This window comes from Manduca sexta, chromosome 16 (assembly GCF_014839805.1).
Source record: "Manduca sexta isolate Smith_Timp_Sample1 chromosome 16, JHU_Msex_v1.0, whole genome shotgun sequence".
In the NCBI taxonomy this organism is placed as follows: Eukaryota; Metazoa; Arthropoda; class Insecta; order Lepidoptera; family Sphingidae; genus Manduca; species Manduca sexta.
In genome coordinates, this window is record NC_051130.1 from 4384316 (window position 1) to 4402458 (window position 18143).

The 18143-nt window shown below is 36.1% G+C and overlaps 1 protein-coding gene across 1 annotated transcript in view; it reads left to right on the forward strand.

The window, feature by feature from the left end:
- The window catches only part of LOC115447584 (dynein heavy chain 10, axonemal), a 90290-nt gene that overhangs the window by 26689 nt on the left and 45458 nt on the right, over positions 1–18143 (forward strand). The window contains exons 30-45 of the mRNA XM_037439138.1: positions 346–504; positions 1847–2083; positions 3250–3503; positions 4028–4176; positions 5372–5481; positions 7912–8090; positions 9219–9414; positions 9868–9965; positions 10655–10790; positions 12081–12167; positions 13576–13718; positions 14007–14185; positions 14975–15157; positions 15803–15928; positions 16611–16864; positions 17114–17302. Of these exons, the coding sequence (XP_037295035.1) occupies positions 346–504; positions 1847–2083; positions 3250–3503; positions 4028–4176; positions 5372–5481; positions 7912–8090; positions 9219–9414; positions 9868–9965; positions 10655–10790; positions 12081–12167; positions 13576–13718; positions 14007–14185; positions 14975–15157; positions 15803–15928; positions 16611–16864; positions 17114–17302 (2679 nt within the window). The remainder of the gene's footprint in view (positions 1–345; positions 505–1846; positions 2084–3249; positions 3504–4027; positions 4177–5371; positions 5482–7911; positions 8091–9218; positions 9415–9867; positions 9966–10654; positions 10791–12080; positions 12168–13575; positions 13719–14006; positions 14186–14974; positions 15158–15802; positions 15929–16610; positions 16865–17113; positions 17303–18143) is intronic.

The window sequence follows — 18143 nt, forward strand, 5'->3', positions numbered from 1 at the left end:
TACGTCAAAGTGGCACTCCAGGCTTTGCTGTGCGTGATTAAAAAAAATTGTCAAGTTCAGCAGTAATCTCTATTTCTGATCTGTCATAAAAAAATCTCTTCTAGCCGATTTTCGGTGACAGCGGCCAATCTCAACGAAGATTAGCCAGGTACGCTGGATATATTATAGTACACCAGTGTGTGTAATACGCAGGTGCACTCTCTGTTCCTTTACTCTCATAGTCCGGTGAGACGGAAATCTGACATGACCGGAGAGAGATCAGGCGCAATAACAACGAATTTGCTTGCTACAAAACATAATAACAACTTAATTAATCATTAATCAAAATGAGTAACCCTTTTTCAGTCCCTCCGCATGACAATGAACATGAACATCAAAGGGCTGGAGGACTTTAAGCTGGTGATGGCGACGATCACTCAGGTGCAGCAGATGACGATCACGGCCGAGGTGAAGTACCGCGGCATGCAAGAGATATTCCACATGCTGCGAAAGCACGGGATCGATGTGAGTCTGTTCATCATCATCAGCCCCGTATTATATTATTATACTAGCTTTTGCCCGCGGCTCCGCCCGCGTTATAAAGTTTTACAGGCTAAAGTTTTCCGTTATAAAAGTAGTAGTTTCCCGGGAGCCTATGTTCTTCCCAGGGTCTCAAACTGTCTCCATACCAAATTTCATCTTAATACGTTGGGTAGTTTTTGAGTTTAACACGTTCAGACAGACAGATGCAGCGGGGGACTTTGTTTTATAATATATTTTTTAGAACTTTTTAAGTGAAACAATCCCGTCATACATCATTGTTGCATAACTTTAACCGTTTACGCAGCGCACGCAACGGAAGCTCTCAAAACTCATAATTTTCCCCGTTTTTGCAACATGTTTCATTACTGCTCCGCTCCTATTGGGTATAGCGTGATGATATATAGCCTATAGCACTCCACAAACAAAGGGCTATCCAACGCAAAAAGATTTTTTCAGTTTGGACCGGTAGTTCCTAAGATTAGCCATTACTGCCCAGCTCCTATTGGGTATAGCGTGATGATATATAGCCTATAGCACTCCACGAACAAAGGGCTATCCAACACAAAAAGAATTTTTCGGTTTGGACCGGTAGTTCCTGAGATTAGCGCGTTGAAACAAACAAACAAACTCTTCAGCCTTATATAATAGTATAGATACTGTCCCACTGCTGAGCACGGGCCTCCTCTACTACTGAGAGGGATTAGGCCTTAGTCCACCACGCTGGCCTAGTGCGGATTTGTAGACTTCACGATGTTTTCTTTCACCGTTAAAGTAAGCAATAATTCACAAAGAATACACACATAATTTAGAAAAGTCAGAGGTGTGTGCCCTTGGGATTTGAACCTGCGGACATTCGTCTCGGCAGTCCGTTCCGCAACCAACAAGGCTATCGTTGGACCTCAATAATTAATGTTACGGTCTACAGCCGTTTTCAATAAACGGTCTCAATCTCGATCTTTAATTTGATTCCGAAAATAAACCAATCAAAATAAGTCATTTGTAAGTATGTCAAGAAAACTTTGTTCCGATTGGTCCATTTTCTAGATAGATCGAAAAAGCGAATGGGATTGTTTATTAAAAATGCTGGTTAGTTGCATATATCAGTGTTGTATGAAGCAATAGTTATTGGTTTTGTAATATACAGTTTCTATTATGTATGGTATTTAATAGAACTATTCTATACATTTTTAAAGAAAATTGCACTTTTTAATCTTGCGCAATTTCTTACATTCCTTAAACGTGCTCGGGAAAATCTATTTTCAACATGCCAACTTGATGCTGAACTTGACGCTAAATAAAAACTTAAAAATGTGCTCCAATTCAGGTATCTGATGATGATCTAGAATTTGCGAAAAACCTACAAACGTCATGGGGCAGTCTATACCAAACATCTCTATTCCGAGGTAACACTCTCGAGCAAACGAAGGAAAAGTTCTCAAAGTTAAGCGTGGTGGAGATAGCCAATTTCTTGAAAGAGCTAGATGAGTTTGTTGAAAAATTTGATACCCAAGGTCCAGCCACTGTTGGAGACGATATGGATGGAGGATTAGTGCTAATGGAGGTAAAATAGGCTTGACTAGTCTTTATTTATTTAGAATTCGATTAGAACCTTCTAGACTTTGTTGAATACAAGTTAGTTACGAAGTCGCGTATCAAACTTTAGTGTCAAGGTAACTATAGTTGTATTATACTTGGGATCTTATTCTCTGTGATAGTGTAAACATAACACAGCCATGTTACGTTTTCTTCGTGAAATTAGCGTGGAATGATATATTGTATGTCAATGTCTAGTTTTAAACGCGACGCGGTGCGTTACGTTCTTCTTGTGCATTATTAAAATATTTTGTGGTTTTGAGAATAAGGCCCCTGTTTATATTCCATTTACAAGTCTAGACGTTAACTTTACAAAGTATATAGTGTAACAAAATAGATTATAATTTTTTATTGTATACATGGACATACGCTGATTTTTAAAATATTCTCATTATCTGAATAAAACTCCAAAGAAAAGTTTATGTACATTAAATAACGTCAATCATTTTGATATTATTTTGAAACGAAAATTTTCACTGGCATGCTGAATGATGCAACAAATTAATCGGCACTTCGAAATAAATTCACTCATTATTATTGGCTGCATGAATTTACAATACGTAATTAAATACATCGTAATATAATTATTACCATATCCAAAATATTTCAAAATGGTTTATTTGTAAATTAACTTTGCAACGTATCTGCAGTAATACATAATGTAAAATATATTAATAATAGGTTTTGCTCGAGGCTTTGCCATCGTGAAAACTTTTCCTGCTAAATAAAAGCCTTTTACTGTACAATGCTAGCGCCATCTATTTAAAAAACAGATTAAATAAATCCATTATTTCCCGTGAGAGCAAATTAACTGAATAAAAATTAGCTTATGTGTTAATCCAGAACATGGTCTACTCGTGCGACAAATTCCATCAAAAAGAGTTTAGTCGTTCCTGCATTTATTTCTAACAAACATATAAACATATTCATAACCTTTTGCATTTATGATGTAGTAACATTACATTGTAAAAAAAATAATTATTTAACAAGCTATAATTTTCTTTACTTTGATACTCATTACCAAATTCACATATAAGATTTTTGAAGAAGTATTCTTAGAAGTCAGAAGTTTCCAAGCAAATGTATTACACACATCAAACTTATGAGTTAAAAACAAAGGCACATGTTTAACAGGAATACGGTAAATACTTCGACGATCTGGAAGCCCGCAAGAAAATGCTCCAAGCCGCTGAGCAACTTTTCGACAACCCTCTGGCGGATTTTTCCAACTTTAACCGAGCGAAAGCCGATTACCAGGCGATGGACCAAATATACAAGATATATAAAGCGCAAAAGAACGCGAGAGAAATATGGGCCAAGACGTTGTGGGTGAATTTGAACCCGCAGGCTTTGGTCGATGGCATCGAACAGTTCTTTAAGGAGTACAGGTAATGTAGACATATATATTTCATGGATTACGATAAGTCGGTTTATTTATGTTTTAATATCGATATAAGTTTCGTTTCTATTCACTTCTTGAGTTGTATTCATTTCTCTTGGATGTAAAGGAGGACATGTTGTATATTGTGAAACTTGCTTTCGACCAAGAGTTAACTGGATTTATATAAGAATTGATATTGTGCGATTAATAATATATTATTTGTAATTTTTTATATAAACTTGTGGTCGCTTTTGATCGGAACTCGACCGCCAAATTTTATATTTGTAACATACATATTATACAGACATTTTGTTTTTCTGCATTTTTTCCTTGAATTTTAATTACTTATACCAAATCTCACACTTCTCCGTGCTAGCATGCTTATAAAAGGGTGCAGCGTTTTTCTTCACATATTAACATATGTATATTTTAAACCCAACATGATAATATGACAAGAATAACTTCACTTTATAGTCTCTCAAAGGGCCGTAAAATTAGGTTTTGAAATTTTTCATTTCATTTTGTTTTAAGGAAACTACCTAAAGTAGTAAGATTAAGTAGCACCGGCCTGATGCTGGACTTGAAGATGAAACAGTTCAAGGGTGTGGTTCCGCTCATGGTGTCGCTGAAGAACGAGGCCATGAGAGTGAGGCATTGGAAGGAGTTGATGACGAAAACTGGTGTGTTTATGACTTTTTTTAAGCATGAGTAGATAGTAGTGTCTTGATGAATTGTGATTGCATTGAACTACTGACACTGAAGGTTTGGATTCGATTCCCAAGTCAGAAAACATAAATTTGTATCAATATGTATTCGATTTGAAGAAAGAGCATCGAGTTTATAATTTGGTACCGATGTGCCGTAATGTAAAAAGAGTATGATTTATGGACCCTCCAGCGACATAAATTTTATTATGATACTTCTAAAATTTCTTTTATAAACACACCCTAACGCTTTTTATCTCTGAAGGGGTAGGCAAAATAGTAACTGTGTGGACCCTCTTTTCGCCGTACATATTCCGTCCCACGATGTGATGAGGGCGAGTCCATCACCATATTGGGTTCAAATTCCAGACTTCATCGGCTAACTACTGAGCAGAAAAACTCAATATCACTTTTCCCGACTCGGGCATAGAACCCGAGGCATACTTACCATAATACAATTACACCAATGTGGCAGTCTATTGATCTAAACCAAAATAAAACAAACATTATCAAATTCACATGTATTGACTTGCCGGCTTCACTTCAAATTTAGTGCTTTCACACCAACCAAAAATCAACGGAACTAAAGCCTATTTTCTTTGAAACGGAAAAGCAATACGTGATGCAGATAAAACTATTTCCTAGTATCTTATTTGGAATATAGCGTGCAAGTAAAACACATTTACTGCAAACAAAACTATATTTTAACATTCAGTGACTAAAAATTATGTTTTTAAAATAAAGGGAGTCGAATTGAAAGTCTCACTGGCTACTTATTTATTTATTTTATTTTATTTAACCGTCGTAAATACGATGAACAGTCGCTAGGCAATGCCTTCGCGTGTCATTACAAACTAGCTTTTGTTCGCGGCTTCGTCTGCGTGAAAAAGTTATTCGGGATTTTTTTTCAGACTTACTTGATATGTATCGTTATATTATGACCAAATTACACAAAATTATAGCCTTTGTGTTATTCTGATGATGACCAATATTACTGTAAAGTTTCATCCAAATCCGTTCAGTAGTTTTTTCGTGAAAGAGGATCAAACATTCATCCTCACAAACTTTCGCATTTATAATATTTATTGTTGGTCTAAAATAATATTTAACACGAATGTCGAGCGCATTACAATACAACAATCGAGGTCCCAATTTCATAATTTCTTTCCAGGCCAGGACTTCGACATGTCTCCAGAAAGGTTCACGTTGGAGAACATGTTCGCCATGGAGCTGCATAAGTACCAAGACGTGGCGGAGGAGATCGTCAATCATGCCATCAAAGTACGTGACGATTAATCATTATGTAACGTCGAATATAAATTTATTCACTTTTATTAATAACTAAGTGTTGGCCACGGTTCTAGCTGCGTGTAAGATCGGCTATTAAATTCCCATTATATCCTGTTCCGTACCCCGGAACAGGATATGGTAATCCAAAAGTAGCCTATATGTTAATCCAGGACATAGTTTATCCGTGTGCCAAATTTAATCAAAGTACGTACAACAGTCTCTGCCTTTACTAACATTTAAACCTCCAGATATCTTAATACATTTTCTTGTATTTACTTATCTCTTTTGACCATAGGGGCCTACCCATATATGGCGGAGCGCAGCGCATAATTTTTTTTACCGCCAAACTATTATCGATATTGTTATTTAAATTAATATTCAAAATCAATTAACACAACAATAATTTTCTTGCTCTTCATATATATATATGGGTTAATTGATTTTGATTAATATTTCAATGCCGATAGTGTCGATAATAGTTTGATAGTAAATAATTATCTACGCTACACTCCGCCATATATGCGCCGTCCCTAAGCAAGACTAGTCACTAAAGCGTCGTGCAGATGTGGATTGCGGATGGCAGTTAGCACGAATGTATAATTAGTCCATTGAAATGTTACATTTTTTACGCCTTACCTTGCGTTTTTTAGAGGACGCAATTTTATTTTTTTGAAGTGTAGGGGGGGTCAGTCTAAAGCTAAAACCAAGTTTGTGGGGTCGTCACCCTTGTCCCACGGCCGCCATCTTGAAAATAGGAGTTGAAATGGTTTTTACGATGTGTCTCTTAAACTATTTATCTGACAAAAAAATATGTAAACATTTTTTGTTGCAAATTAAATTCTCTACAACTTTGGTCTAATAACTTTTTGTCGTAGAACTATAAATAAAAAAGTTATAAGCGAAAATGTTAAGAAATTCAATGTTAAGCAATGTCCATTGCAACGTCATCAGAACGTGTGTTTATAAGGTTCATAATACTTTTTTTGTACTCTCATTAATACCCAAATACCCAAGGGACCATTAGGGAACAAAAGAACATCTGCCTGCTATTATTATTATTATTTCTAACCTCTCGTATTACAATACTTTTACAGAATAGCTGATAATATTGTGTTGAAGTTGTCGTTTAACTTATATCTTTTAGTTGTGCTACATATTTCTGTACGTGCGGATGTATTTTATTCTGTGTTTAATTGTGAAGACGATTTCGAATGATTTTAGACATGATTTTAACTTTAGTGAAAACTACTTTTTTTTATTAGCATTTTGACTTTTAAAAGTCTTTTAAAGCACAGCACAACTAAAAGATATAAGTTGAACGACAACTTCAACATAATATTATCAGCTATTCTTACAATAAGAGAGGTTAGAAATAATAATAATAGCAGGCAGATGTTCTTTTGTTCCCTAATGGTCCCTTGGGTATTTGGGTATTAATGAGAGTACAATTAAGTATTATGAACCTTATAAACACACGTTCTGATGACGTTGCAATGGACATTGCTTAACATTGAATTTCTTAACATTTTCGCTTATAACTTTTTTATTTATAGTTCTACGACAAAAAGTTACTGAACCAAAGTTGTAGAGAATTTAATTTGCAACAAAAAATGTTTACATATTTTTTTTGTCAGATAAATAGTTTAAGAGATACATCGTAAAAACCATTTCAACCCCTATTTTCAAGATGGCGGCCGTGGGACAAGGGTGACGACCCCACAAACTTGGTTTTAGCTTTAGACTGACCCCCCCTACACTTCAAAAAAATAAAATTGCGTCCTCTAAAAAACGCAACCCCAAATGTAACTTTACAATGGACTCTAAATGCATGTCATTTGACACGGACATTGGACACATTCTGCAACGCTAAATGGAGCTTATTCCAACGTTTATATCTGACTCAGCAATTTCACTACGTTGTTGTTTACGATATGCTTATTGTTTCTTTTATTTCCTAATCCTTGTCTAGTTGTGGAATTTTAAATAGTTTGTCGGCGCATTGTTCTTTACATTCTTAATTTATTATCTTCTGCATCTTCTTTTGTCATCGTCTTTAGTCGGCACCGGCCATCAATCAGCACCAAAAAATATTACTCTCAAATACTGTGGTTCTTTCCCACACATTACTTATTTCCTTCGTAGAGAAACTTCAGTTCTAACTACTTATGAACGCATTTTTGTGGGGCAAAGTGACCCCACTACGCTTGATGATAATAGTGAGGTCCAATAGAATGTGGACTGATGAATGATGATTACCCCTCAGTAGTCGACACAATTATGCCGGTCTGTTGAAACCGGATATACAGAATAATCCCGGAACGCGACACACTTACGTGGACCAATATGGCGGGTTTTAACACCTTATGTACGGTAGTCGCTATCCAGGAGGATATAAAATATATCCTACCACCATCGTTATAGGAGTTGGCGATCGAACGCGGCGTGAAGGACGTGCAGGAGACGTGGGCGAGCATCGCGTTCACGGTGGCGCGACACTTCAACCGCGGCGAGGACCGCGGCTACACACTCAACCCGTGTGACGAGATCACTGTCAAGGTCGACGATGATGCCATGACGCTGCAGAGCATGGCCGCCTCACAGTCAGTATACGTCAACTTGGTTTCTTTTGTAAATGAAACTCGAGATAAGCATGTAGCTCGGCTTGCGGCTAGCTGCACGACGAAACATAATGGTGACATAATACAAAACGTTGTATGATACTTCACTGGTTAATTGTTCACCAGTTTCAATGAACAAGTATACCGTATGGTAACATTTTATCAATTATAATGGCTCTTTATTTATTATTCCGTCGTGGGGGTGAGCTGTCGCTGGGGTGGTACTGATAGGATGTCTATGAAAGACTCAGTCTTCTGTCAGTAAATTCGAAAGAAATGGATTCCGAATAATAAATTTGTCTTAAATAACGTTATATTTTTTCTTGGCAATAAATTTCAATTATAGTAAATTCTATAAGCGCACGTGGCAGAAATTGGTATGCCCCTTTTTCCATTCAGCCGAAATAACAAATGCCGCCATTATCGGACCATTTGGATTTTACGACTGTAGTTTGTTTTAATATTATTGAATATTTTAAGGCTCTTTAATATTCATTTCATTTGATTTTGAGTAAAACGCTAATGGAGCAAATATTTGGTGTATGGATGTTTCGAGAATGCACTCTGAGCGCTCCGAAGTCTCGACCCCTTCACACGATCCTTTTTCACTATTGTTAAGTTTAAGGTGGTAGCTCAAGGTCCATTTTCATACATTTTGTTTCGGCTTTAATCTGGGTAACTAAACAAGTATTGGCAAGTAAAGAATTTAAATTCACGTCTAGTTAGTGATTAGTTCTCGCAGTTGAAAGAAAAATGTAAAAATAATTAATAATCATGGATATTTCGGCCTTTAAAATTTAATATGACGAAATTTTAAAGGCAGAAATATCAAAATAAAATACCAGCCACATAATTCTAATCTATCTTTTGCTCACGACTTCGCCCGCGTAAAGGAGTTTTCCGGGATAAAAGTCCCGCTATATATTTTCCCGGAATAGAAAATATAACCTTCCCAGAGTCTTAAACTATCTCGATTCCAAATTTAATAAAAACCGTTAAGTAAATTTTGATACTATCGATAACATACAGAAACACAGAAACGGGAACTCTGTTTTATAATATGTATAGATTAGTTATCATTTAAAACAATTTGATATCAACATTATCCAGATTCATAGGCCCATTCCTGAGCGTGGTGCAGAGTTGGGAACGGAAGCTGTCTCTCATATCCGAAGTGATTGAGGAGTGGATGGCAACGCAACGCAAGTGGCTCTACTTGGAGGGGATCTTCGTAGGCGGCGATATACGCGTGCAACTGCCTGAAGAGGCCAAGAAGTTTGACGATATTGACAAGGCGTTCAGAAAGGTAGGGTTTTAGTTATGTGGTGAGACTGTTGTTGATTGTAAAGTCAGCCATAAAAGTAGTTGAACACATTAAAAACTTTAAAACACTTCTACAAATTAACTTTAATCGCAATATTTTTTTATTCCTATAAAACAAAATGAACCCTGTGAAGTTTATATGAATGAAGAAAAAATGTTTGTTGATACGAACACATAAGTTTAAATGACTGAGCGCACATGTCTACTTGATTATTTTTCTCCGTGGTCATTTTACTTTTACCCCAGACTAAATATAGTAGAAGCCCCTTAGCGGAAAGACAGACTCCAGTTCCATACGGGTACAGCATTAAGAAAGTAAAAAATGCCGATCTATACCAACTTGTTTCTCTACTCTTACTCTAGTTTTAAAGTAAAAAAAAAAAACTAATTTAGAATTATCCTGGATAATTTTACTAAGAACATTATATTGTTGCAGATCATGTTAGACACGGCAAAGCGGCTAAACGTCGTCGACTGCTGCACTGTGCCTGGAAGGCTGGAAGAGTTTATTAGTTTAGGCCTGGGCTTACAGAAGTAAGAATACCTATTGTAGTATAAATTGCTTATCGATGGTCGGTTAAATTAAAGGAAATGCAACATGTTCCGTATTCCTCGCCAATACCCTTTTCTGGCCTTTGAACTTTGTTAATGTACAATTCCCCTAACAATAAGAGCAGTTACGTCTATGCTAGAAGTGGTTATTCATCTAAAATTAGATACTCGTATATATACTCATATGGTTACCTGTTAGAGCTGTTTCCAAAAAAAATACTACTTTCAACATTTACATCTATTTATACTTTAGCATATTAAAACTTACGCGAGACATGTTAAATTAGTCGAAAGCAACACGGCGAAACTGGTTAGCGATACCGACTTCGTATACGTGAGTAAAACCGTATTGCTTTCGACTGTACTTTAGCTGTCTTGATATGCACATGTCCGTATGTCGATGTCAGTCTATGTTCAGGCTGACGAATCCGAAGTCCAGGGTTCGTGAAGTGTCGATTTATTGACGAACTTTTGTTATAGGGAGTGACAGAGACTGACTTAATTAGTAGAACTCTTTTATATCTACATGTTACTGACATTCTTTTACACGTGTATACGCAAATGTTCACTAATCTGACCTACATTTTTAAAAGATGACAGGATGTTAAGCTGATGCAATTGTATAAGCTGTGAGTAGTCAAGGTAGGTACAATAGAAATGCTTCATTACAGATGTCAAAAGTCCCTGAACGACTATCTGGACTCGAAGCGTCGTATATTCCCTCGGTTCTTCTTCATATCCACTGACGAGTTGCTCTCGATCCTCGGCAGCAGCGAGTGCAGCTGTGTTCAAGAGCACATGATCAAGGTATGATCTACATCACTATATTTACCAATGCTTACTTGGTATGATAGTTTATATGGGCTATGGATCTCTTGTTCCAAATTTGAAGTCACCTCAAGCAATGCTTTGTGTGGTATTTCTCACAAGTTTTTTCGGGACGCAATTCAGTAAAATCTACTTCACTATTATTATATTACCAATGCTTTCTCGGTTTAATGTCTTTATTTGGGTTGTGGAGCTCTAATTCCAAATTTCAAATCGTCTCGACCAATACTTTGTGGGGCTTTCCTTACAAGTTTTTCTGAACTGAATTCCTAAGAGAAGATAGTCATCAAGCTAGCGGCTGGTCACAAAAACAAGCTAAACACTTCCTGCAATATGCTTGAAAGATTATGCTGACTCCACATTGGAGTGGAATGGTGACAACTATAAGAAGACTATTTAAGGTAAACCGATGTCTTCGACATCAAAAATGATGATAAAATTTGTTTTTCAGCTTATATTTTAATGTAATTAATTTCTCGTGAAAATATACTTCTATCGAGTTTCTGAAATTGACAGCCACCTTTCATTAATTATTATTTGGTAATTAACAATGTTCAACAAATTAGAATTCTATTTTAAAAAGAGGTGTTTAGTGAACCAGTTTTTAAAAATTATAATATCAATAAGTTACAAAGTGTTATTCCAATGATAGAATTCAAGTTGAGTCACGTCGTAGATATTATAATTTTGTCTATAATATGAATGGACTATAGAGACATCCAGTCAGACGCTCATCAGAAAGTGATATTAACCAGTGGTGGCTTTAGGGGGTGGTGAACAGGGCAACGGTACATTATTTTTTATGTAACAGAAAATAATAAGAAAAACTAATTCTTCTGTGAAATCAGCATCTAAATTGGCTGAAAAATAAAGCTTATTCACATGTGCTTTTATCGCCCAGAAACACTCGGTGACGTCACAGTTTGCAATTACTGTTATTCGATAGCAACCCCTTCCACTAAATTTCAAAGCTTTATCACAATTATTATTGCGTTGATTTTAAAAATTCTTTTTCCGTTAGATTTTGGATGCCATACATTTTTGATAAATGTATTTTTAAAAAGTAGTCAACTACCCTAATCCCTATTAAGGGTGTTTATAGCTTAATAGCAAGCAGTTAACTTCAATTTCGCACAACTTTGTTTCGTCGCATTAAAAAAATATTGCCATCGAAACGTTATAAACTGGCTGTCGATATAATTTAGCAACGATATTACAGATACAGAAAAAAAATTATTAGCCATCCAATACAAAAAGTTTTTATTTCAGATGTTCGATAATATTAGAGCACTCGACTTATACGTGGACCACACAAATCGACCGGTTGCAGCGAAAATGATATCGGCAGAAGGCGAGGTAATAACAATGTTCTTATTCCATTGTGTTTCAATAACAAATAGAATTTATTTTAAAGATGCTCGTAATAAGGTCTCTCGTTAAAAAAAATATTTTTCAATTAAACTCTTCGTACATTTCAGTTTATTTAAGTCACTTCGCTGTTCTACTATTACAAGTAATCAGAATAAAGTATTTTCATAAGTTATAGATTACAGTTCTATACAACTTAAAGTATATTTATCCAACTACTAAACATGTGGATATTCTAGAATCTAGGTCATACATTTGTCTGGTCTTGTGTGCTCCATATTGCTTATCACGTAGCGGATATCCCACATAATATAATAAAAGACGTTGCACACTCAGGTACATATTCTGTCTTGGGAATATTTAAATCATTCATTTCTCTACACCACTTGAATACAACAAAAAAAAGTATAAAAGAAAAAGAAACACACACACAGTTAACAATACCAGGCACACAACGGATTCCTTGCTTGTGTGGTAGAAGGGATACCAGCTCATAATATAAGAATAATAGTTTAATAACTTCAAGCGAATGTAATCCTATAAGTTAAACCGCACATAATCACGTACAATCAAAATAGATTGCAACATTATGAGCAGCACTAATCGACTTTCAGACGAACATAAGTTTCCAACTGTAACGACCACTCGTCATAAACGACTTCAGACGTTTGCGAACGATCGTGAATTTGTGCAGAAAGTAGAGAAAGAAACGTAATATCGCTCGAATAAAGTTTAAAGATGGTATTATTATTAGTTAGTTGTTGCGCGCGGCTTTGCCCTCGTGAAAACCCTTTTCAGCTACAAATGTTAGGGACTTACACACCGTATGACGAAAGTACCAATTGTTTTAAAGAATTACATTATAAAATTCTTCCCATGGGGGCAAATTATCGAGATAAAAAGTAGCATATGCTTAAATCCAAGACGTGATCTAGCCATGTCCCAAATTTCATCCAAATCCGATCAGTTGTTACTGCGTGTACTTCTAACAAACATTCAAACATTTTCAAAATCTTTCGAATTTATAATATTAAGTAAGATGTTGAGATTGAACTGATATGTTAAAACTGATTTAGAATGTTACTATTCCTATTCTACTATAATATTAAATGTGTAAATGTTTGCTGAGACGTGTGTGTTAAATTGGTGTATTTAGATTAACACACATTACTTTTACGCCGTAAACGTTTCCAACTTTGGTTCCGAAAGCAACAAATTATTGTAATCTATATTACAGTAATTCTGAAGTTCCCTACCTAGTTATAGTAGTAATTACTGATTAGTACTTAATCGCACACTGACACTTCACCCCAAAACTTGAGTGCTTTGCCAGCGTTTAAGGAGAGAAATGAAACGTTTGAGCAAGCAATTCTCAACCTTCAGTACCTTTTTTAAGATTATGGACTTCCGTTACGTGGTGTACACTGAAGGCAGGGTCGAAGACTGGATGAATTTGGTACTGCAGGAAATGAGAGCCACCAATAAGTTCATTACAAAGAAGGCTATCTTCTATTACGGAAAGAATTGGAAGGTGCCGAGGTATATCATTATTATTTATTCATTTTATATTATTTCATCCCTTTACTAGTTCTTGATATCGTAAATTAGTCGAAAATTGCTAGATTTAAATCTGGAAATCCTTTTATAAATTCGATTGCTAATACCGCGTGGTAGACTATCGACGATATTTATAGATGTACTAGTAGTAGTACAGTAGAAACAGACGTTTTATCACAGCAATGCTCCGTCCATAGATAAACAACGTCTATGAATAAGTAGGCTAGTGTTTAGTATTTTCCACAAACAATAGCTAGAATTTATTCACAGAACTGATTGGATCATGGAATATCAAGGCATGGTGTGTCTAGCCGCTAACGGTGTGTGGTGGACGGCGGAGACTGAAGAGACCTTCATTCGCATTCGTAAAGGCAATAAGAGAGCCATGAAGGAACACTTGCAGCAACAGAATGAACAGTTGGACGGGCTTGTGGTCAAAGTACGGCAGGGTGAGTGAGAAGATTTAAGTACAATTAACTATAAATACATATTTATATAGTTATAAAGAGGCGTTAAACCACGCTGTAGATATATTTATCTGTCGTACTAGGCGTTGCTCGCGGCTTCCCGCTAATGAAAGCCTTTCCTCCTACAATAGTCCCTGATTAATCACAATAGCGATTTATTACGACACCTATACGCCACTAATGCCAACTATTTAAGATATCAGATTAAAAATATCCATTATTTCCATGAGAGCAAATTATAGGGATAAAAGCCGACATATTAACCCAGGTCATAGTCTACCATTCCATTCTGTTAATATTGTAAGTGTTGATTGCAGGTAGAGATGCTTAAGATCTGGTGACGCACTCTCGTGTGACTATCTTTACTATTAAACAATATTTAAAGTGATTCTTCTCTCTAGGAAAATTTATGGCATTTAATTTTAATATATACGATATTTATACAATTTTGATCTCCACACCACGCTACAGTTGATTGGAAGAAACTAACGATTAAATCCGCCTGTAACCTTTTGTATTAAGTGCAAATAAATAAAAATACATTTTTCGAATCGAAAAATTCGCACAGACGAATTTCAAAAGGACCCAATTAAAATTCGCGCTGATCTTGAATACTCATTAATATCGTCTGAATAATAATCAAGTTATAGTGAATGACAATACTTTCTATATATAATATAACTGTACCTCATATAAGACAATACCTATCCCTCTATTCAATAACACACACAAAGCTATAACCACCTTTTGATCGAAATTAATTAATTCCAGACCTATCGTCGAACGACCGATTGAAATTTCGCACAATAACAACTATAGATGTACACGCGCGGGATATTATCGAAGATTTCGTGAGGGACAATGTGACAGAAGCCGCTGAGTTTGAGTGGGAGAGCCAGCTCAGGTTCTACTGGCTGAAGAAGGATGACAACTTGTGGATACGACAGTGCACGGGTGAACACCATACTGTAGTATCTTTAGATGCAAAAATCAGGGCGAATTTTTTTCTAAGTTACAAGCAACTAACAATGTACGTTGTTTATGATAAGTACGCCAGACAATATAATGGTTATCAGCCATTTTCAATAAACTATCCTGATCTCAGTCGTCAATCTAATTCCGAGAATGAACCAATCAAAATAACTCATTTGTAAGAATATCAAATAAACTTTGTTCTGATTGGTCAATTTTTGAAGTAGATCGAAAAAGCGATTGGGATCGTTTATTGAAAATGGCAGTATGTCATAATCGAAGATTTATATAGCTTAGAGTTATAGGGCACTTACGGTATCATGAACAAAATCTGTGTTCTTTATTACTGAATAACGAGACGAGGACGCCGTTCCCATAAAACTAAGAGTACAACAGAAGCATCATCTCCCAGTGATTGCCCATAAACAATAGCATTACCAGAACTATGAATTATAAACCGCCTGAAGTGCGCTCGTTAGCTGTTAGGTTAGCTGAAATTAGCTTTTAGGTCTAATTTATTACAATTGCTGTTGAAAAGTAACTTTTTCTTGTATGTCATAATATGTTCTTTTGACTACAAATCCAGTTGCTTAACCGTTGTGTGTACTTACGTGGGCATCCTCACAGGGGTATTCGAGTATGGTTACGAATACATGGGCCTGAATGGAAGACTGGTGATCACACCATTAACCGATCGCATCTACCTCACCATCACTCAGGCGTTAACTATGCAGCTAGGAGGAGCTCCAGCAGGTATGTCTACACCTGTAGATATGATCTTCTAAATATTCTATTTCGAATAGACTGACCGATTATCGGCCGACCGAAGGCGGAAAAGTTCTGGAATGGCGACCACGAACCGGGAAACGCCGCGTAGACAGGCTCTCCACGAGATGGACCGACGATCTGGTGAGGGTCGCCGGAGTCCGATGGATGACGGCGGCCCAGAACCGGTCCCTGGGGCGCTCAATGGGGGAGGCCTATGTCCAGCAGTATACGATTCCCGGCTGAAATGATGATGATGATGACCAATTATCAAGGGGTAATTATCTCTCGTCAGTCGATATCTAGACGCCACTCCATTTACTGTCAGGTGCTACGGAGCCACTTTGTAATGCCCATATAAAAAAATAAGTGAATTCTGCGAAACACGTCTTAATATCAAAAGAGAATATGTACAAAGTGTGTTTATAAATTTTTAAGCAACCTGTTTAATTTTATAAAGATCATATAACGTAATAAGTTAATTACTAATTGAGTCTTTGGAGTGAGATATTTTGTTCCAAAATAAAGTAGGTATTATGATCTAACGATCGTTTCAAATTTTATTTACCATAAACGGTATACCTTATATCTTTAAAGCTAAGATTAAAATACGTAAGTCCAATAATTAATCAAATTTACCCATAACCATATGTAAACCTAATTTGAACAGGTCCAGCAGGCACAGGCAAAACGGAAACCACGAAAGACCTAGCCAAAGCGCTGGGTCTTTTATGCGTGGTGACGAACTGCGGCGAGGGCATGGACTTCCGCGCCGTGGGGCAGATCCTCGCGGGGCTGTGCCAGTGCGGCGCGTGGGGCTGCTTCGACGAGTTCAACAGGATCGACATCTCCGTGCTGTCCGTCATCTCCACGCAGCTGCAGTGCATCAGGAGCGCGTTGTTGATGAAGCTCAAGAGGTTCACGGTGAGATTCGGGAGTTTTGGAATGAGGATGTTATAAATTGTTATCAAAATAAATGGTAATTTATAAATTCTTATCTGTATGGAAGACTAATAAAAATGCTAAATTGACGACTATTAAATGTAGTGGGTCAAGACATTAAAACTTCGATGGACAGGATTTTGTCATTATTAAACAATGTTTTCAAATATGATCGATAATAAATTAATAACTAAAGAAATATAGGATTCTAAATCATTAAATTTTTTGCAGTTTGAAGGTCAAGAGATAGCGATGGACAGCAAAGTGGGCATCTTTATCACAATGAACCCGGGGTACGCTGGTCGCACCGAACTACCGGAGTCTGTTAAAGCCCTGTTCAGGCCCGTGGTGTGCATCCTGCCCGATCTGGAAATGATCTGCATGATATCATTGTTTTCTGACGGGTTCCTTACTGCTAAGGTATGGAATATTAATTATTTTAGTATTATAAAGTCTGCGAGGAATGGAGTGGGACAAGATAGTAAAAACTAAGCCAAAACATTTATACACACGTGGAAAGGGATATACGTCAGCACCACCTTAGATTGGGTTATTACAAATGGAAGAGAAAGAATTGTTATTCTTAGCTTTAATTTAATTAATTTTTTTTTTGTTAGATAATTTATTTTTATAAATACTTAGTTATAGAATATAGTTGTAAGTTATTGTGTTATTATAGTTCCGCCAGTCGAATTGGGTGTAACCTGTAAGGGCTGTGTGTTGATGTAAATAAACAAATAAATAAATAAATTTAAAATAAGCTGCCTAAGGCATTAAAAGATTTGAACATATAAATATTCAAAAACAATTACGAAGCATTATAATTTAACGGAGTTTTTAATGGAACGGTATTGATAATAACTATGTAGTAGCCCAAAGTGACAATTATACTTGTTCTTTTGTAATATTAGTTGATGAACTGTGGCTGACAATTTTTTTTTTCCAGTTTTCTTATATTATTCTTGTTTAGGATTTGACAATATTTTAATAGTGTGTGCTTGTGACATACATGCTTAGAAAAATTCTTATATTATAATGTTGAAGAAATTGTAATTTTGCATACCATCTTTTTGTTTAAATATGGTTGCTCTGAAGAATCTGATGTTTGGTCATCGTTATTTACCCATATTTGCAGAATAAATTTCTTTCTTTATCTTTATCTTAAGAAATGTATGCTAGGTCGGCAGCCCGAAAGATGTTTATGGATAAATAAATAAATAATAATATTTCACGGACTATCTTGAACTTCTGCTGATGCATA